Source organism: Cariama cristata, unplaced genomic scaffold (assembly GCF_000690535.1).
Source record: "Cariama cristata isolate BGI_N322 unplaced genomic scaffold, ASM69053v1 scaffold2747, whole genome shotgun sequence".
In the NCBI taxonomy this organism is placed as follows: Eukaryota; Metazoa; Chordata; class Aves; order Cariamiformes; family Cariamidae; genus Cariama; species Cariama cristata.
Genome location: NW_009628181.1, coordinates 97,433 through 119,664, shown reverse-complemented (window position 1 = coordinate 119,664; position 22,232 = coordinate 97,433). Strand labels below are relative to the sequence as shown.

General features: G+C 42.6%; 1 protein-coding gene across 1 annotated transcript in view; it reads left to right on the top strand.

Annotated features, from left to right (window-relative positions):
- Positions 1-22,232, top strand: part of LOC104165128 (obscurin-like) — a gene marked incomplete at its 5' end in the record, with an annotated part of 144,390 nt that overhangs the window by 41,839 nt on the left and 80,319 nt on the right. Inside the window, 13 exons of the mRNA XM_009704685.1 lie at positions 2,203-2,466; positions 2,809-3,072; positions 3,375-3,638; positions 4,160-4,423; positions 5,906-6,169; positions 7,547-7,813; positions 8,179-8,442; positions 9,025-9,291; positions 10,325-10,591; positions 11,297-11,563; positions 12,813-13,079; positions 14,289-14,561; positions 18,285-18,554. Of these exons, the coding sequence (XP_009702987.1) occupies positions 2,203-2,466; positions 2,809-3,072; positions 3,375-3,638; positions 4,160-4,423; positions 5,906-6,169; positions 7,547-7,813; positions 8,179-8,442; positions 9,025-9,291; positions 10,325-10,591; positions 11,297-11,563; positions 12,813-13,079; positions 14,289-14,561; positions 18,285-18,554 (3,462 nt within the window). The remainder of the gene's footprint in view (positions 1-2,202; positions 2,467-2,808; positions 3,073-3,374; positions 3,639-4,159; positions 4,424-5,905; positions 6,170-7,546; positions 7,814-8,178; positions 8,443-9,024; positions 9,292-10,324; positions 10,592-11,296; positions 11,564-12,812; positions 13,080-14,288; positions 14,562-18,284; positions 18,555-22,232) is intronic.

Sequence of the window (22,232 nt, the reverse complement as noted above, 5' to 3'; positions counted from 1 at the left end):
CTTCGTGAGAAGAAAAGCTCTTGGCAAATCCAAGTGCATCGCTACAATGTTTTCCAAAGAATTAAAGTTGAGATGAAATGGCCATAATTCCTTGGATCCTCTCCATGCAGCCCTCCTCTTCTCTCTTTTTCCAAGACAAGCACTGTGACTGGGATTCAGCTTGTAAATCAAGAGTGGTGAGTATTCCTAAATTCACATTTTTGTCAATGGCAATCTCGTCAACACAATCAATGGAAGTCAGGGAGATATCCAGTTCACCTCACAGCAGACATTTACATTTTGTCAGCAAATAGCTCTATTGGCTCCATTGACTTTGCCTTGATCTTTCTTGACTGTCTGGGAGCTTAGATTCTTGGTTTACATGGTAAGAACTAAATGTGTTTATCTCAATCTGTGAGACGTTTTTCACCTCTGATTTTATATTTTTGTCTATACTTGTTGAATGTCACCTATTCTCTGATGTCTCCAGTGCAACTGTTAACATCTGATGTTGGTTGAGCCTGTACCTTAAGTATTCCAGGACAAATTTCATCACACCAACGTGCTTTGAGAATATTCTATTTATTTAGATATCGTCTAACCCTTTTTTCCTTATCCTAGCCAGAATTCCTTTTACTTTCTTAGCTATCATTAACCTTTAATATTAATGAAGAAACAGGAATTAAACCCTCTCAGCTTTTGCTGTGTCACTCATCATCAACTTACATTCCTGAAAGAGAGGTAGACCAACTTCTCCCTTGTTGTTTTTCTTCCTTCTAATCTGCATACAGAATGTTGTTGTACTATTTCTGTTTCTTTCAAGTTCAAGCTGTCCAGGTTTCCCGGGATTTGCATGCTAATACTCTGATACAGCCAAGAGCCACAAGTTGAACCATGAGCAGAGGACACAGAAAGCTCCTGGAGTAGTGATCTTGCCACCCAGTTGCTGGATAAAACTACATGCGGCATACAGCTGTGTCTAGAGACTTTTTATATCAGCATTATTTTACAAATTACCTTTCAGCCCCTCTTTTACGTTGGTCTCTTTGTCCATGAGGTGACAGACTCCAGGAACTGGGAACTGCCCTTGACCTTCTTGAGATATGCAGGGAACCTGGCCTTTCTGGTTTTTCCTCTAGATTCTATAGTATATCTTTTGCACTCATCTGAACCTCCCATATTTTAAAGATCTCTTGAGTTTCAAGACATTGAAGAATTTGTGATTTAGGCAGGTTATTCTTGATGATCCTTGGAGTGAGGTAGTCTCTGTAATTATGCCGTTAACATTGTTTCTTTGAGAAGTTTTCCACTCTCTTAAACTAGCTTCTCCTTTAAGTTTGTTTCTGGTTGATCATAAGTAACAGTTCTTGAATTACTGAAGCTTGCTTTCTTGTTACCCACAGAATTTCCTTTTGCTTTTCTCCATCATTACTTGTTCTAAAATCCTTGATCTCTCCTGCTTCATAATTGGTATCTACCCAATTATCCTCCACATCCGTATTTTCAAATATTTATTTCTTGCTAGTCAGAATTAGGAGCTGGAGATCTTCCTCTCCTATTCTTTCATATCTGTCTCATGCCCAAAAGTGGTTCCTACCCCATTCCAAAGCAGACATTGTCCCATTCTACTGCTCCCACAGTACATATTTCACCACATTACCATCCAGTCCTGTACTCTGAATGATTCTATTAGTTGTTCCAAAAGGGATGGGGTCTCAGGGTGCACCTGAACTTCCTGCTGTGAAGGTCTTATAGTAGATTTCCACAATGGAGATGTCCTTCTTCTTTCTTTCTGTTGTTACCCAAGCACTTTCAAGAGCTCCCTCTGATCCTGCTTTTCAGCCTCATTCTAACTCTTGGGCTAGGTCTGTAGGCATCCTCAACATGTAAGGCAAAACCTTTTCATTTTTTTCCTTAGCTTTTTTTCCTGATCATGCTGTAACCTGTTATATCAATCTCCTGGGCTGAATTATACTGAGAAAGTTACAGTTTTGACCATACATGAATCCTGCTGTTTATTCTCCACACATCTCTAAACCAACCCGCAAATTTACCCACTGTATGAGAACCTTTTGTGTCTACGATACAAATTAGTATCTTCCTTCTGTGAGATGATCCTCATGTCAATAGCTGGGCATGGATAGATATTGGTAAGCATCAGGTTCATTTTATTAGTGGCCAAGAACTGCTTATGATGAAAATGTTTGCTCCTCTGTTTCTCAGCCCTTCCGGCTCTCTTCAAAGAAGAGTTAAGAAATGAGGAAGCCATGGAGGGTGAAGTAGTCACTCTGCGCTGTGAGCTGACCAAGACCGCTTCAGTGGAGTGGAAAAAGGGACACACAGTACTCAAACCTAGCGAGAAATACAAAATGAGGCAGAAGGATGTCACTGCAGAACTGGTGATCCATAATCTAAATGAGAGTGATGCTGGTGATTATACCTGCGTGTGTGGGGATAAGCAGTCCACAGCTTCCTTAGCAGTACACGGTAATAACCAATTTCATCTAGATGTCCTCATTATCGAGCTTATGGTTTGAATTAATTTTTTTTTTCTCCATGTTCATTGTTATCTCTGCATAGTTCCTCTGAGTCTGAGTTTGCATGTCATAGTCATGAGAACTGATTTACATCTTGTGATTTAAGGGAAAAACCTTCACTCCAATTCCATATACAAATTGGTTTTAGGACCTGATCCCTAAAATAGATGTGAGATCAGGCCTGAAGATGACTCCCCACTGTTACCCTCGCCTCTCCTTCTCCCACCCATGCCCTTCACCAGGAGGATGCATTTGCTGCTCCATTTTAACCCTCTGTCCATTGCATCCTCAGCACTGCCTGCAGGCATCAAGGAAAGCCTGAAGGACGAGGAGGTAACAGAAGGTCAAGCAGCCACTCTGCGCTGTGAGCTGACTAAGGTTGCTCAAGTAGAGTGGAGAAAAGGAAGCAGTTTGCTCAAAGTCAGCAACAAATATAAGATGAGACAGGAGGGCACGGTCATGAAGCTGCTTATCCATGATGTAGAACTGAAAGATGCTGGAGAATACACTTGTGTGTGTGGAGAACAGGAGACAACAGCTGCCTTGATAGTGCATGGTAAAAAAACATATACATATAACTGTATTTCTGTGTTTTTTCTCTACCAGCTCATTGCTATTTGCTGTGTGTTCACCTGTGGCTGAATTTGTTTCTTTACATGTGTAAGCTCTCTCTAAGATCTGGTTGCATCCAGGACGCTTTTCTGTTTCTGTCTGTTGGTTTATCCAATGTCTCAGAATTATGAGGAAAGGAAACTTTCCACCCTAAAATGTTCTCTGCTTCTGTACCAACCCATCCCCCCCATCACTTGTGTGCTACATGTCACTTTTAATGTCCTCTGTCCATTTTGTGACCTTCAGCCCTGCCTGCACTTTTCCAAGAAGAACTGAAGGACCTGCAAGCCATGGAAAGCCAGACAGCCACTCTGCGCTGTGAGCTGACCAAGGCTGCAGCTGTGTCATGGAAGAAAGGAAACAAAATACTCAGGGCAAGTGAAAAATACATCATGCGGCAGGATAACGTCCTTGCTGAGCTGGAAATTTGTGATCTAGAGCTGCAGGATGCAGGAGATTACACCTGTGTGTGTGGAGACCAACACACCACGGCTTCTCTGACAGTGAATGGTAAATTCATCTTGCAGATGGCTTCATTTTTTGTTTCTCTGAAACGTCCTGTTTCTGTACAAAGTGTTCACCTATCAGTTTTCCCTAGGAATTAATTTGTGTTCAGGAAAGGAGAGCTTCTTGTACTGACATTTAATTTTGGTCTGATATTCCCGAAAAGAGAGCTGTTTCTCCATGCAGACAAACTGCTGTGTTGTAAGTTTAAGGGAATAGTGCCTAGGATAATGCTCCTGTTAGACCAGCTGAGATGTCCTGCCTACAGGGAAGGTGACCTTGTGATAAATTCTTTAGATTACATCTTGAATCCATCCAGCCTGTTGTACTTTAACCTGTCGACTCAGCACTTTTCTTACTGTCACTGCTGGGTTTAGTTTTCCAGATCATCAGAGTGATAACCTCAACCTCGATGGCCAAAGACCCTGACTTGGCCAGATTTGAACTTCAGTTGAAAATTCATGATGCTGATTGCAAATGCAGAGGTCTTAATTTAAATACACTATCTATTGACTTTCCATTCCCAGCCCTGCCAGTGCTTTTCAAGGAAGAACTGAAGAATGAAGAAGTCCAAGAAGGAGCATCAGTCTCTCTGCGTTGTGAATTAACCAAAGCAGCTCCAGTGCAGTGGAAAATAGGGTCCAAAGTGCTCAAAGCAAGTGACAAATACCAAATGAGACAGCCTGGCACCACTGCAGAGCTAGTCATTCATGACCTAGAAGTAAAAGATGCTGGAGATTACACCTGTGTGTGTGGTGACCAGAAGACAACAGCAACCTTAACAGTTCATGGTAAAAAGACCTTATTAAAATTGATAAATAGCTCTATAGATAAACATCACTCTAAAAATTTGGCTGTTTCTGCCCTGAGTCTGTAACTTTGTTTCTATCTCTTTCTTCATTCTACATATAGCTCATTTCTTACTGAGAAAGAATAGTTCAGAGAAAATTTTGGGGTCACTATTAATCCACCCTCCTTTAAAAGGAGAAAACAAGATGTTTCTTTTGGTCCAAGTCCCCTTTTCTTGGCCGCTTACATTTTCCAACTCTTTCCCCTGCCTCATCCCCATGGTTCACTTCAGCCAAGCACAGTTTTCTCCAAAACACACATGTATGGTTTGTCAGGCCCTCTGCTCTCCAAGCACTCCTCAAAGAAGGGAGGGTTGGGGGAGCAGAAGGAGGAGGAGGTGTTGCTTTGTTGGGTGACGTGGCCGTGGTTTCGTCTGGGGGTACCCAATTCTTTAAGCAAGTCAGACATGCAGAATGAGAGAAGAGTTACTATTTCAGAGCTTCTTACCACTAATCTAGGTTTCAAGGATGCTGAAGTCTACACATCTATGTGGAGATTAGGGCTACCTTGACAGTTAGGGGTTAAAAAAAAACCCTCAACACAGGTTATCAGAAGTTACTTTCTTATTTATCCTGCTATCTCCCAACAAACCAATCCATAAATAAATCCTTGTGTTACGTTAATGATCTCATTAGCTGATGTTCTGCTTTCCTCTCATTAATGAGTATCTGTTTTAATGGAGTAACAGTCCTCAGCTCTGAGGAACTTACTTGGTCAGAAATCCAGTTCTGTTCCCTCCAGCTTTTTTCCAAAAACTTCTGACCCTCCCCTGGGCTTTTCTGAGACACGTTTTTTTTCTGAGGCAGAAAAAGGGGAGTAGTCTGTATTCTGTACCTGCTTACAGTAGTTGTGTACAGAGCACTTGTGTGGGTAAACGTTAATAATTAGTTTTCCTGAAGTTTATTTCCTGTAGATTGTTCTGTCTTTGGGTTATGGTTTCCAAAACAGGAGATAGTAAGAATCTGAAATTCTTATTACATGTAATGGCCCTTCAAGCTTCAATTTAAAACTGGAAGTAGTTTTATTTTGAAATCTGGTTGCTTTCATGTAGGTGGGGCTACAAGTTTTTAGTAAAACCAAAACAGAAAATAGCAATATGAGCCTCCAAGAAACCATACCTGTGTAGTAAAACAGTACTGTATCCAGCACTGTTATTTGTGACTGTTTTTAACCTGAGATCTAGATCTTTCTGTATTGTTCTTTCGCCGTGAAAACCAACAGGGAACTAATCCCTTGCGGTAACTGAAACCACATCACACTTGAGGAAGGATGCTTTCAGCGTTTCTGAACTTGGCTATACCTAAGCATGTCTGTAATAGGCTGAAAAAAGGAGGCATGAGGGGAAATAATCCCAACCATGAAAAAGAAATTAGGATTTTAGTTCTGGTTTTCTGATGATCATTTGTCCATGTTGCATCCTTCAGCTCTGCCACCACTCTTTAAGGAAGAGCTAAAGAACGAGGAAGCAGAAGAAGGTGGAGAAGTCACCCTGCACTGTGAATTGACCAAGGCTGCTCCGGTGGAGTGGCGGAAGGACCAGAGGATTCTCAAAGCGAGTGAGAAATACAAAATGAGGCAGGAAGGGACCAAGGCAGAGCTGGTGATTCACGAAATAGCTGAGGAGGATGCAGGAGACTACACCTGTGTGTGTGGAGAGCACCAGACCACAGCTGTCTTAACAGTACAGGGTAAAACCCATATTGACCTCCTATTTCCCATCTGGAAATGTCTGCCTTCTACTATAAGGTGTCCAATCTCCCATGTCTGCTTGTTCAACCTTATTAACTGAAGTTCCATTCATTTGAAAGTAATCCCTGCCTTTGACCTATAGACTGTGCATATTGGAAAATACTGGTCTGCATTTTTCTGTGCCATCCATTTGTCTTTTCCTTTCCTTAAACACAAACCTGCTATCCTTTCATCTTTCCCTTCTGACATTCCTTTCCTAGCATACAAACTCACTATTCCACTATTCTTCTGTCCTTCCTTTCCCGCATTTATTCTCTAAAACACAAATGTCTTTATTCTTTGCCACTCCTTTCTGGCATTCCCAATACCTACCATTTTAATGTAGTATAGGGTATTAAAAGCAGTATCCAGAATAAGGCTGTGCTAGTTATAATTTCTTCTGTACTGAGTTATGCATATATTGGGTTTTGTGCCCATAACCTCTGCCCTAATGCACAAAGATAGATTTGCATTGGGAGATTTTCTAAGCAGGAAAGAATAAATTCTTTCTGTGACCTCCTTCTAGTCTTATTTTGTTGCAAGAACAAGTTGCTGTGTGAACAAAATTGGCATTTCAGCTTAACACTGCTGGAGATGCCAAATCAAGGAGGCTAAGCCTGGTTTCTAGCGTGGATATTTTAACTAGCTGCACTGCTATGGAGTGAGACACTAAATTTGAGATCTGAGATGTCCAAACTTGTTAAACAGGTGGAATATCCCGTTATCCCACCTAGTTAATAGAGGGACATATGTAAAGGTCACCAAACTTATTTCAAGGACACAACTTGCAATGGGTACTAGAATTATGTTAAGTGGGAAAAATAAATTCTGAGACAAGAAGACAGGCTGGGATTCACCATCTGGAGATTTTCTTTGGGGTCAAAAAGAATCTGTGAGCCCTGGCTGCATCTTTTCAAGGTTAACTCAAGGAAGAAGGAATGATGATGAGTAAGGAGCTGTGCCAACACTCAGAGCTTAGCAGGGCTGCTCTGTAAGTAGGAAAAGAGAGTACAAAGGCATGAAGCTTGTGGAAGACACCAATGCATGCATGAACTGAGAAACTCAGAGATGATATTCTTAGTTTTTCTTACATGTAAACCGGTAGAAAGTAGGGGTAAATCTCTTGAGGACAGTGCAATTTTGCTAGTAAGAAGCCAGCATAAAACCAAAAGGATTAGGGTATATATTCCCACTAGGATGTTTTCACTTCTCTTTTCTCTCTTTGTTGCTGATGCTCACCCTTCCATAACCTTCACAGCTTCCCTTTATCACTTCCTACTTTCACCCAACCCTGCAGATATCCTCAGTTTGTAATACTTTTTACCTGCATCCTTCAGCTGTGCCTCCATTTTTCCGAGAAGAAATGACCAGCAAGGAAGCTGTAGAAGGTGGAACGGCCACTTTGCGCTGTGAGCTCAGCAAGGCCCCTGCCCATGTTCAGTGGAAGAAGGGCCATCACGTCCTCACCTCGGACAACAAGTACAGCATGAGACAGGAAGGCTGTGCTCTGGAGCTGGTAGTTCACGATTTAGACTTGAATGATACTGGAGATTATACCTGTGTGTGTGGAGACAAGACCACCACAGCTGCCTTAACAGTGCATGGTAAAGTAATCCTTGGGACTAAGGTCCTCCAAACCTCAGACCTGCCCAAGTCTCTGTTGTTATGGTCTGTTCCCATTCCTTTTCTGTTTGCTTGGGATTTTGTGTTCCTTTGGACTTTCCTTATGTGCTTCCTCTGTGTGTTAGTATTGGGAAAAGAGTTACCTGTTGGTGTTTGTCCTCCTCAGCTATGCTGGTTCTTGCCCTGATGCAGTGTCCAGGGAAGCTGGGGGAGATTTTTCCATTGTGTTCCACTGACCTGGATCAGGGCTCAGTAGGGTACCACGCATCTTCTCCCCCAGCACCTCATCTAGCTGTGTTTTAAGGAATATTCACTCTCTCTCTATGGTAATATTTTTACTCTTCAGCACTGCCTCCAGAATTCAAAAAAGACCTGAAGGACCTAGAAGCTGTAGAAAGTGGGACAGCTGCTCTGCACTGCGAGCTGACTAAACCTGCGGTGGTGGAGTGGAAGAAAGGGCAGGAGGTGCTCAAAGCAAGCAGGAAATATAAAATGAGCCAAGACGGTGCTGTTGCAAAGCTGATTATCCATGAACTGGACATGGAGGACACTGGAGATTACACCTGTGTGTGTGGAGATCAGCAGACAACTGCCACTTTGACAGTCAATGGTAAAAAAAAAAAAAAAAAAAAAGGGAAAGGTTATAATATTTTCTGAAAATAAAAACTTATGGAAAAAAGCTGACTACAATTCATAAGGTGTGCAGAACAGCACGGTCTATACAGCCTGATAGAGCGACTCGGTAGAAAATGGGAATGTCAATGCAGAACTAAATACATTTTGTCAGTATGTTACTGTCAGGGTAATTGTAATTGCTCCTGCAAGTGACCTGCCTTAAGAGGGAATCTGAACTCTTACCACTCCCTGCCGATCCTCAGAATACCTCTTCAGTGATTAGGGCAACACGTTGGCTACTTCTATAGTAGGAAAAATATCCTGCTATTTTAAGATCATAGATTAGATTAAGCTTCTATATACTTTATGGCAAATGTAACTTCTTGAAATTGATTTTTTCTTGTTCTGCAGATATTCCTATTACTTCTCTGGGGAAATAGCTTTGTACTTTGAATCTAGAGTATTGAGGTGTAGAGACATCTGCAAAAAAGCTCTTTTGGTGCTTTCGTTTTCTTTCTATTTTCTCTTTCCCAACCTCCAACTGCAGTACGTTGCAAGTTATGCTTCTATTTTATAGCCCTACCAGCACTTTTTAAACAAGAACTTCAGAATACCGAGGCAGAAGAAGGTGGTACAGCAACCCTGAGGTGTGAGCTTACCAAACCCAAGGCTCAAGTAGAGTGGAGGAAAGGAGACACTACTCTCTACCCTGGTTTGAAATATGAGATGAAGCGGCAGGGCTCCACTGCTGAATTGGTCATTTATGACTTAGAACTGGATGATTCAGGAAAGTACACCTGCGACTCTGGACATCAGCAGACAACAGCTGTGGTAACCGTACATGGTAGGCAGAGTACTGACCCTTGGCTCAATAAAGATGAAGTGAAAGGAGCATCTCTCAGTGTTCTCTACAGCCGTTTATTTGTTTTGCTGCTGGTCCGCGCCAGCATACATATGCTACTTGAGCATGACACATGGTCAAGTTAGAAAGGTTCTTCTTGCAGTATCTGGAGTGATTCATCAGCATCAAAGCAATTAAATATTGTCATGATGTCAAAATATGATGAACCCTCTTGCCCTCTGAGTGCAGACAGTGTGGCTGCCTATGGGAATGGATAACAGAAAATAAACCAGGCAGGCTGATGGTTATTTTGGGTTGTTGATTGCTTCAGTAGGCATAAGGGATGCCTAATTGGGTGTAATGCCTCACTGGGATGACAAGAGATGCAACAATTGGGGGATAAAGGATTTTTATAACGTGAATATGCTGCATTATTACTTGAGGCTTTGAGCCTCAGATGTAAACTTTGACTGCAGACAACTGCATCCACATCTGTTTTCCTCCACTCCTTCTACCATCCAGAGCAAGGCCTTGCCTGAAATCTGAATTGCCTCTTCAATTTATCTTTTTATTGTCATCTTTTACTGTACTGCCTCTTGTGTTTTGAATGCTAACTTGATATTTTATATGTTGATAGAAGCTTTATTAAGGGGGAAAACACCCTTTGCTTAATATTGCAAACTTGCAGTCCTTTATTAAGGAACAAGGGTCCATGTAAGAAAGAGCATGTCCCGGTGGTCTTTGACTAAAGTATCCATAGTGGGCATGGAGACACTTCTGTAGGAAAGTCTGAGTCCTTCAGATCACAAGCCAGGCCATTCTATGGGCCACACTCTAAGATCAGATCTTTCCTAACTTCACCGTCTGTCATCAGCTCTTGGTTCACATAACGGTTCGAGAAAGATGCTACCAAGACAGACTTGCAGCCCAAGGATTACGGAATCATTACAATAGGCCATTTCTGAAGAATGATGGTAGGATTGGGTCCTTTTTGGACTAAAACACTCTTAAAACATTTCCCTCTCAAATTTTGCAGCACTGCCTGTCACATTTAAGAAACCCCTACAAAATAAGGAATCAGAGGAAGGAAGTACAGCTACATTCTACTGTGAGCTGTCAAAACCCGATGCTGCAGTGGAATGGAGGAAAGGAGGAGTGGGACTGCAGCCTAGCCAGAAATATGAAATGAGGCAGAGGGAATGCCTGGTAGAGCTCTTAATACATAATCTCAAATTAGAAGATACAGGAGAATACAGCTGTGATACTGGGGATCAGGAAACCAAGGCATCTTTAAATGTGAAAGGTAGGTGGTGTGAGCTGACTCCTAAAGAAACAGATTCCACCCAACATGCAAAGCAACAGTTTGAATACTTTTAAGTACATACTTTTTTTCCCTATAAATATTTCTTTTTTGTCTGATATACCAGGATTCCAGGATTTGTTTTTTTTTTTTTTTTCCAAATGAGAATGGAAGAGGATGATACTTTGTTCTTCCAGTGCTGCGTTTGAGTTTTGGGTTCTAAGAAGAAATACTTTCTAGCTTTATGGCTGGGGAGAAATTAAAGAAAGAGCAATGCTCTAACATAACAGCTGAACATTTCACATGACATGTGGTTTAAGTAATTAAGAAAAGACTTTCTTCCAAATCATGGAAGAAGACTGACAACGACCTTCCTGATCTGTCAAAGCTGTCCATGGAGTTTTGAACTTCTTTAGTCTTGAAATCATTGTTAGATCAACTGAAGGATAAATTCATTCAAAGAATTCAACCATGGGAAGGATTTGAGTCAAGGAACAAAGGATAAATATTATAAGTGCAGATGACTGTTTCTGACTTAGCAAGATCTCCTAGTAGGTCCAGGAAAATTAGAAAATATGGATCCTGCCTAGGAATATAGCACTTGCAAAGCACAGTATCTTGTTCTCTGAAGTGTTAGTCTAACTGTGTTAACCAGGACTTGGTCAGGCTTCAATAAAATCTCCTATTGCTTCTTGTTTCCCCCTTTAGCTCTGCCAGTTCTTTTCAAAAAGGAACTCAAAGACAAGGAGGCAGAAGAAGGAGATGTGGTGAAATTCCAGTGTGAGCTGACAAAGGATAATGCAACAGTGGAGTGGAGGAAAGGCACCATGGAGCTCTTCCCCTGCGCCAAATATGAAATTAAATTACGTGGTCGCACAGCTGAACTCATGATTCATAATGTAGAACCAGAAGATGCCTCTGATTACACATGTGATACAGGAGACCAGCAGAGCACAGCAGTCCTCAGAGTGAATGGTTAGCATTGCATCAAAATGGAACAGAGGATAAAAAGGGATTTGTGAAATTGTGTGAATCATATTCTTTTATTTCTTGGTGAATAAACCCTCCAAAAGTTAAGATAATGAGGAAAGTAGGTGCCCAGTAATAAACCAGAATACAGAAAGGTGGATCTGGTAGGACAGGATTTGTAGAATGACTATTTAAGCCTGTAAAGCATGGTGTACAGTGTATTGACCCCTTGCTCTGACATGATACAAGCAAGAAACTCTGCATCATAGGGATTTTGAAATTCTAATATATCTTTATTTTTGGCACTTTGCATTCATTATTGTCTCACTTGAATCAATAACTAATCATAAGTCATTTACAAAAACATTTAAAGAATTTACTAATTTCTTTTTTTGTAATGCCTTCCTATGAAGATCCTGAGAACACTGTATTTAAACAAACCAGGAGTAATGCCTGTGCTTAATCACTGTGTGAAATGCTTGTGGTCATCCCAAACTGTTGGGTGGAACTTGTGGCTTTGATCTAAGCCACAACCTTTCAAACTACATCCTCTTGGCTGAACCTGACCCACAAAGCAGCCACTGGGTCAACTACGAGTGAAAGAGCCCTGTGCTTGCTTTATATGTATCAGGATAGAGTTTAGGCAGGGGAACCACGAGCACTGGGATTCCTGTTTTCACAACCGCTCACACGCACACATGACGGATATTCCCTTCTCACTTTCATTAGTGACAAGCTGTTGTCTGAGTTGTTCATGCCCCGCTTGAATAAATGTAGTCTATTTGTGTGTGCATCATCTGGAAGGACTCACTGTTGATGGTCTAGGGTCTTGAAAAGATAGCAGAGAAATCAGAAATGTGTTTAAAGCTTTACATCATTTACAGCATTGGAAGTCATGAGTATTTCTATAAAAAAGAACAGATTTACACTATTTTAATCAGAAAGTAGGAGATTTTCCTTTAGCCAAAATCTTTATGCGTGTTGGAGTTTCCGATATCCAGAGCAGATGTATAAAAGGTGTAATGTGAATGCCCTTGACTTTATAGGAAACGTATTTGGGGAAATTTCTGATCCTCTCCTTGTTTGGATATACAGAATATAGGTCTGTTTATAGAGAAAAAAGGGTTGTTATTATCATATAACCATTTAATGAAAATTTGTTTTGCAGCATCAGACCCCAAGTGCCTTGTGTGGAGTTGTGCAGACCTGGCATTTGAGCTAACAGATCAGGTATTAATTGTTTTTCACTTTGCAGCCATCAAACCCCGGCTGAAGCAACAGCTGAAGAATGAAGAAGTGGAAGTAGGAGGAACAGCCAGGCTGCGCTGTGAGATTTCCATTAGCAAAGCAGAAGTGGAGTGGAGGAAAGATGGAGTTGTCCTTCACTCAAGCTCCAAGCACGAAATGTGGCAGGATGGCACCCTTCGTGAGCTGCGTGTTCACCGCCTGGAGCCTAGCGATGCTGGAGAGTATTCCTGCAAGGCTGGAGATGAGACAAGCTCTGCAAAACTGACCGTGAAAGGCAAGACTAATTTATTGGGGCAAGGGGCTTTTCACTTTCGGGTGCTAAGATTTTGCAATGTAATCATTGCTATTGTGATAAACAGTTGTGATAAACACACAGCATAGGAAGGGTATCATAAAAAAAATCTTACGGTCAATGAATGCACCAAAGCAAAGATTCATTTGGTGGACAGGAGAGGATAAGGCAGCTGTAATTTTTGACTCATGGCTTGAAATATTTGCTTGACATCATATGCATGTGAGTGAACAGATGGTCTGTCCCTAGCTTCCAGTCATATGGCAGCTGCAGCTGGCCTTAATATTGTTACAGACAGAGCCTGCTTTCAGGTTGGACCGCTAGTGTGGAACAATCACCGTTAGCATCTCTACAGGCTACTCAATATTACAGATACTCTGTACATTGTGCCCAACCGCACCATTCTTCATGCAGATGGTGACCTCGGTTGTCTTAATACGCACTGTGTTTGCTCAGATGAAGATTACGCTGCTTCTCCTTCAGTATTCCCCAGCAGATTCGGGGTACACACAGCTTTTGCCTGTTGCAGGCTGTCTGTATGATCTTTGCACAGATCTACAGGTGCCCAACTGCCCTAGAAGCAGGACTCAAGCAAACCGAAGCACAAACGCCCTGTGCTCACACTAATCCAGTAAGTCCTGCTGAGACCACCAAACTAACCAGACCCCCCACCAGGCTGGAGTGCCAGCACAGAGTATATGCGATTCTGTTTGCAAAAAAGACAACAGAGGTGATCAGGTTTTACCATTATTCTCTGAAGATATCTAAGTGCAAATGCAACAAATTTCAAAATCCTGATTTTTGGCATCTGGCATTCATGCCTTATTCACCCAATTATTACAGTATTAAACATGTAATTAAAAAAATCAGTATGCAATGTGTCTCTGAGAAAGGGCAAGGAGTAAAACCACTAACTGAAAGACATTGGCCCCGTTACTGAGTACCTGAAAGTAGTGAACCAGCAAAATTTGAAATATGTGATGTACTGCCCTGTGATACCTCCATCCTTGGAGGTACTTAAAGCTCAGCTGGAAAAGGTGTCGGGCAACCTGCTGTAAGCTGGCCCTGCTTTGAGCAGTGGTTGGACCAAATGATCTCCAAAAGTCCCCTCCAATCTATATTATTTGATGATTTTATGATTTGATCCATGTTTTCCCTTTCATGGCTTGACTACTGATGGACTGTTTGCAGAGCCTGATGTGACCATCGTGAGCGGCCTAAAGGACACGGTGGTGTTTGAAGGGGACGATGTCACATTTCGGTGCCAGGTTTCTCATGAGAACGCAAGAGATGTTGAGTGGAAGCTACAGGATGTTGCTCTGCAAAATAACGAAATGAATGAGATCTCGGTGGAAAAAGGAAAGATTCACACCCTGACATTAAGGAAGGTGACTGAGCAGGACATTGGCACCATCGCTTTCCGAGTGGGACCCCACACATCGACGGCAGAGCTCACAGTAAAAGGTACGGCGCTCTCCGATGCGGGAAAGGAATGGGATTGCTGAGAACAGGTGACATTTTGCTTTTGTAAATTCGAGACCATCATTCACCCTTTGTCAGCTTGTGTTAGTAAGATGTTTGTGCTTCAGAGCAGACATGATGTACTAATGTGGCCTCATATACTGTCATCAGCATGGATAGACAGTGGGTATGTCACCAGGGGCCTGAAGCGAACTGGTTTCCAGAGAAATCACTGGGTTGGCTCCAGCAGGTAGACTGACAGACCTGTAATTTTCATTGCTTCCACTTTCCCTTTTCTTTTTTTCTTTTTCTTCGTTGGAGTCTTTCTTTCTCTAAACTCTGTTTTGAAGACATTCTCAGTCCAACATCCTTTTCCTTCCCTCTTCGAAGCTGTTGATCTGGTAAAGCCCCCATCCCGTCTGAACCAGTTAAAACATCTGTAAAATTTTTGATTAGCACTTTAGTAACTTCAACATATATTTGTGAGTGGGTTTCATCCAAAATCCATTCACTTGTTTCAACCCTCCAACATATGATACAGAAGTTAAAGTATTTTTATCTTTAATACTTAACTGTTCAGCTGTAGCTTTAGCACTTCAGGGAAACAAGATAAAGGTGACTGTAAATGCCTTTGCTCTGTAATTTCAGTGCCACCTCCAGTCTTTAAGGAGAAATTACAGAGCACAGAACTGCAGGAAGAAGAAACGGCCATCCTCCGCTGCGAGGTCTCTCAGCCTGATGTTGTGGTGGAGTGGAAGAAGGGTGCTCAGGTGATTTTGTCAAGCTCCAAATATGAAATCAGGCAAGAGGGAACAATCCATACCTTAAAGATTTATAATTTAAAACCAGAAGATTCTGGCAAATACACCTGTGATAATGGAAACGAACAAACGACAGCCACTTTAACTGTTAAAGGTAGGTTGTTTTGGGTTTGTTTTAAGATGAGAAACTTGTTCCACTTCCTTAGCTTCGTACTCGTGAGAGGGTGTTATCTACTGTCCTTGACTGCAGATGTACTTTGCTGGCATAGAGCAGCTCAGTCCTTTCATTTCAGAAGTTATGTTAAGTCCTGTGGTGTCCTGAGAAATGAACGCGGAGGGACCCAAAAGCGGTAACTGCTTCCACAATCCTAGACCCAAGACTCTCATTCTGGTCACTTAGAAATCCAAGGCTGGAACTAAAATTACGACGAGATCATTTTGATTCTTAACCACCTCAGTCCTTTGAGCTGTAGTCCCACGTGGGCAAATGGTGCTTAAGAGTCAAAGTGCTCAAACTCACTTGGGCACTCAACTCTAGCTGAAGAGCAAGGCATCTAAACACTTTTTCTGCCTAAGGTCTTAAAAATAGGTGTAATGTGCCCATATGTCCATTTTAAAAAATCCGCTCTGGTACAGTATTACTGTGATTGTTTCTGAGTTACAAGATCAGCTAAAATAAAGTGGAGCCAGGAAATTCTTGTGCAGTATCTTTTGAAACATCCCTTGAGGGCTCTCCCATGAAGGGCATGCACATGCCTGCTATCACATTAACTTCAGGACCCAGTGATACCAGAATATTTGTACTGTAAGCAGATCCTCTGATGGTGGCTGTCCGTTTGTGTCTCTATGTGTGGTCCCAGCCACTCCAGCACTCTTTGAAAAAAAACTCCGAAACCAGGAAGCCGAGGAAGGCTCTACGGTCACCCTTCATGCTGAGCTCTCCAAACACGATGCACCAGTGAGGTGGAAAAAAGGGTCAGTCTTGCTCCAGGCCAGCAACAAGTACGAGATGAAGCAGATGGGCTCTGCTGTGGAGCTGCTCATCCACGATCTACAGCTGAAGGATGCTGGAGACTACACCTGCGATTCTGGCGATGAGCAAACTATGGCATCCTTGGTAGTGAAAGGTGACAAAAAGCTTTCACTTCACCTTTTAGGGAGCTCTAGGTTAGTTTAGATGTTCCATATGCAATATTCAGGGACACTGTTGCAGAGTGTGGTCCTTTTTTGTGATGAGGATTTCTGAATCAACAGTGATGCAGTCTGATCAGAGTAGGTCTTCACAAAGACTTTCTCTCTCCTCCTTATTCCTTTGCTGGCTTCTAAGAGCCCTAGGGCTGCAGGACTTGGCTACAGAATGAGACGCCTTCATTGCAAATGCAACTGTACACAAGCCTTGACCCCAGCCATTCCCCAGCTGTCCCACAAAATACAGCATCCATTCCTACATCAGCCACACAAACCTTCACATATATCTCCTCTTATACATACTCCTCTGCTACCTGGTTCCTGTGAATTTGCTCTGATTTCTGGAACCCTATCTCCTTCCCTTCTAAACACCAATTCAGCCGTCACCATGGAGCTGCCAAGGTTCTTCTAGGGAACTGGACTTGAGGAACTAAACTTCTACATGTGGTGCATTGTAAATCAACTCACCAAAACTCCGTCTCGGCCCATCAGTGATACACATCAGTGCAGAGACATCCAGAGTTCATCTCTCTTCTGGGTCGAGTTTTCAAATGAGGGTTATTGTATCATGATGTTTCTCCATACACCCTCCCAAATACCCGAGAACTTAGATATCAGGTGTAGGCTTTTGAGTTGTGGCTTTGGTAGCAATTTGGAGATATAATTTGGAGCATTTAGATGCTCAAGATTCCGTATCTGTGACTGTTCCTGTGTAAGAAGGAACACATTCCCAGAGGTGCTTGGTGCACGCAGGTTAGCACTCCTGGAAATCCAGCACCTTCTGTCGTTCCTTGTTTGGTTTTAAAAGTAATTTTGGAATTGAGTTTGAACCAAATTTGGAATGACACCACAGTTTCATTAAACACAAGACTTAGTGACAGAGTCAGCAAAGAAACATAATTTTTTCCCTCTGATTTATCTTGGTTTAGCTTTGCCAATAATCTTCACACAACCACTAAAGAACCAGCAAGCTGAAGAAGGTGGCACCATCACTTTGAGCTGTGAAATCTCAAAATCTAATGCCACTGTGCAGTGGAAGAAGGCCGGGACAGTGCTGCGACCAAGTGAAAAATACAAAATGCATCAAGCTGGATCCGTGGTTGAGCTGACGATTTGCAACCTGAGTGAAACTGATGCTGGGGAATACACGTGTGACACAGGGGACCAGCAAACCACTGCATCTGTCCTCGTGAAAGGTGGGGATTTGCGTGGGGAAATGCTGAACAGAGCTTGGTACCATGGCAGAGGCACGTGATTAAGTAATTTTGTGGCAGGGCACATGGTTAAGTAATTTGACAGCTAGACTGTGCCCAAACTGAATCGTGGGGACCTTGGAGATGAGAGTGATTTCAGAGGGATGAGAATTGGGTCAGTTATCTCTAGGGAATCAGAAATGGGTCTTTAGTCAATGATTCTGTGGTTTAATGTTAATGTCACCCACTAAAATCTGTTGACAATGTTTTCACAATACATAGATTGTCTTATAAAGATCTATTATATATTTATCACACACACAATACAGTATAACATGCACACTTCACAGACTATCATATATATGTGTATAGTACATATGCACACACACATACATTATGCATCTAAAGAATGTAACATATTACTACATGTACTTGCAACTACATTTCCACGAATTCAGTGCTTAGTGCTTTGTGGTCGTTCTTTCAAATAATACAGTACTGTCAAGAAAAAGCATAACAAAATGTTTAATCTGGGAAGCATCACTTGAAAGTAGATATCAAACTCTGTTGACCTTTCCATAAAGAACCAGCAGCAATCATAGTGGAGATGCTGAAGGACGTCACTTCGTATGAAGGAGAAGATGCAGTGTTTGAATGCAGGCTCTCCCGGGAAGCAACTCAAGATGCCCAGTGGTTCCTGGGGGATGTTCCCTTGCAATCCAATGAAATGAATGAGATCAGAGTCCAAGGGACATGTCACACGTTGATCCTGAGGAAGGTGACACTAGAAGACTGTGGGACCATCAGTTTCAAAGTCGGACAGCATACCTCAGCAGCACAGCTAACAGTCCAAGGTGAGCAACCTCCTAGAAAGAGGGATTGAGGAGGTTCTGGTAAGCACCACCAACATTGCTTTAGCTTCCTGAGAGGTGTATTTGGGACGAGGGGTCCTTGGAAATTTTTGGAGGTTCTGCTAATCTAATTTAGGCATTTAAGAGTTAGACATGTACATCTGAGCTACTCATTTCAGTCCATTCCATAAGAGTGAAGCAAACATCCTTTGAAGACCACCCAACTTATCCAGAAACAAGCAGCCAAGATATATCAGAATCAATGCTGAAGAATGTCAAGAATATGCTCTGAATTAATTTCCTACTTATGATGGTTTTAGATCATATTTACTCAAAAAAAGTCTGAAAACTCCAAAAAACCTTTCCATTGAGTTACACAGAATGATTTTGAAAGATGGGCCACGTCAATACCTTATCTTGTTTGTTCTTCTCTGTTCTGGTTCAAAATGTAACTATCGGCGCCCAGTTCTGATCTGGGGGCAGTGCTGGATTGAGTGGTTGGAGTAGTGTTGGTACCCTCTTCCCCACAGTTGCTCCGGTCACCTTTGTAAAGGCACTCCACAGCTTGGAGCTACAGGAGGGTGGCACGGCTCACTTGTCCTGCGAGGTGTCCAAGCCTGATGTCCCGGTGGAGTGGAAGAAAGGCACATCTGTGATCCGCTCCAGCCAGAAGTGCAACATCAAGCAGGAGGGGAACGTGCACACGCTGGTTATTCATGATTTGAACCGTGCGGACTCAGGGGAGTATAGCTGCCACACAGCTGATGGGAAGACCTCTGCCAGACTAGAAGTCAAAGGTATGATGTCCTCTTTGCTCTGCAGTGGCGAGAGGTGTGCATGACAATTTTTGGAGCTTTCTAGTACAAGACAGACATTGAGGTAGTGGAGCAAGGGCAGCAGAGGCCATCAAGTTTGTCAGGGGGCTGAAGCACATGAAGTATAAGGAGAGGCAGGGGTAGATGGGTTTGTTCATCCTGAGGAAGAAAAGATTGAAGGGGGAACTCGTTGCTGTCTGCAGCTTCCTAATGGGGGTCTACAGAGGAGAGAGAGAGACAGACTTCCCCTGGGGTGCTCAGTAAACAGATGAGAGGCATAAAGTGCAAGCTGCAGCAAGAGAAATTCAGATTAGGAAAAAAAAACCTTTCACAGTGAAGGGGTGGTCAGATACTGGAACTGGGACCCAGAGGGGTGAAAGAATCTCCATCCGTGGAGGACCTCCAGAGGTCCCTTCAGCCTTAATCATTCCGTAAGTGATCACTGGCTGCATGATCTGAAATGTCGGGTCTGCAGGTGTATATACTTTGAGTGCTTCTATCCTGTTCTGTGGTTTTATTTCAGGGATGAAAAAAACATCTGGGCTTCAGAAATTATTACTGAAGTTAGTAGGGAATTTTTTGTGAAAAGAAGCCTAGGGTTGGACTTGATGGTCCTAAAGGTCTTTTCCAACCTAAGCGATTCTATGATTCCATATGGGGAGAGAAATGCACCTCCTGTAGAACTGAAATTTTTCCTGCTGGTTAATTCCTCTCCCTCCTTCTCCTCTGTCTGGCTTAGACCTAGGCATCCTTACCACTGGCAGCTCTCCTTATGTAAATGTAGCCAGAATTGTTCATGAACTTCATGAACGGCATTATCAGTACCTTAAAAATAAAACATTCCTCCATTTTCTATTTTTGCTTCATGCATTTTTTTTCCTCTTTGCACCGTTCCCCCTTTCAAGCCCTGCCCGTGCTTTTCAAACACTGGTTGAAAAACGAGGAGGTGGAGGAAGGGTGCACAGCGATGCTTCACTGCGAACTGACGAAACCCAACGCACCCGTGGAGTGGAGGAAAGGAGATACAGTGCTGCAGCCAAGCGACAAGTATGAGATCCGGCAAGAGGGGACACATGTTGAGCTCTTCATTTATGATGCTGAGGCTCAGGATGCTGGCAATTATACGTGCGACTCGGGGGATCAGCAGACCACTGCAACATTGGAAGTCAAAGGTAGGCGAAGCCTTGCTTGAAGGCAGAGAAGGTATGGCTGTGGCTGCCCTCCATAGGGGTGATATGGAAGTTTTATCACTGAATTATAATTAACACTCCGAATCTGTGAATTACAACTGGAGGAAAGGGTTTGATCCACGATCTGTTCTTTGGAGAATGAATTTAGTGCCTTTTAAACCCAAATCTATTTCTGCAGTTGCAATTTTGATCTCACGGTGAGAGCTGGGAGCAAAACTGCAGCTGCTGCTAATGAAGGGTATGTACAAGAGCAGTTAGAAAATTTGCCTGCTACCTGACCATAGGAGACTGGAGTATCTCACTGTATCTAGAACAGGACCATTTTAAATTGAGCCATTATACCTATTTGTGCCCTTGCAACCCAACAATTGTGGCTTTTTTCCTTTTTCTAGTGGCTATGTTTTTGGATTTTATAGTTTTGTTCATTTTATACTAAAACTGCTGTGTCTTTTGACTTGAGCAACAAGATCATGCATTTAGATCCTGAGTTTAGCTACCATAACCAGCTCCTGCTCATTTCAGTGATTAAATGTCCAAATGTTGTGGTTGGTACTGTTATACCTCTAACTGCTTAGACTGCAAACTGTGGGTATGCCCATGTGAAACCCCTTAGGGGTCCTGTGACCTGTGGCAATCCTTCATGGGGCAGCAGTGGACACCCTCCCAGGTATCAGCGGCTGATCCCCATGGACATCTGGCTATGGCACAACTCAAAGTCTTGCTCTGGCTCGGCATTGCCAGTAGACAAGTTGTGGTTCAGAAAGAGGGGAACTGATAAGCTGGAGAAGTTGCAAGCAAGTTTCTCACCTCTGAGCACTGTCACTGATGCAGTTGCTTCTCCACCACAGTACTACCCGTGCTGTTTAATGAAGAGCTGAAAAACGTAGAGTCTGAAGAAGGGGGAACAGCTGTCTTGCACTGTGAGATCTCCAAGCCAGATGCCCCCGTTGAGTGGAGAAAAGGAGGAGTGGTCATCCAGCCCAGTGACAAGTACGAGATGAAGCTGAAAGGCACCATTGCTGAGCTGATCATCCATGGTGTAGAGCCTGATGACTGCGGGGATTATACCTGTAGCACTGGTTACGAGATCACCACAGGTTCTGTGTATGTGCAAGGTAAGGTGAAACGTGGTGGAAATGCACCGATTTTGCTGCCTGGATTTCTTATTCCAAAATCTTTGACAGTAACTGGCTAAACTTGTCTCAGATGCAAACAGTTGAAAGTCCATTCACTTCTTTCTTGATTTCAGTGAAGATATAAACAGTTATATAGAGGCTGCGGTTGAACCAATGTTTATAAGTTAAGGTTGTTCGAAGTAGTGACCGTACTGTGTACCATAGCAGATGGTGGTACTGCTGAAATACTATTTACTTGGAGATGTGATCATAAAAAATACTGAAATTCTTGTTATTACTGATTACAGTTTCTATCATTGTTGATATTCTTATTACTCTTTTAAAGCACTGTGAGTAAACATTTAAATGTTAAGCTACCTTTCTGCCTCCCACCTCCTAAATGGTCAGTGCAGATGGTTACAACACACAGGAGAGCCAGTCATGACCTGGTCATGGAGTAGAGTCTCCTCCCAATGGAAGGGTGTTTGCAGACACACACTGCGCTCGCAAGCGAGTGAAGGATGGAAGGTGGTTTCTAAACCCCTGAAAGAAAATTTTAGG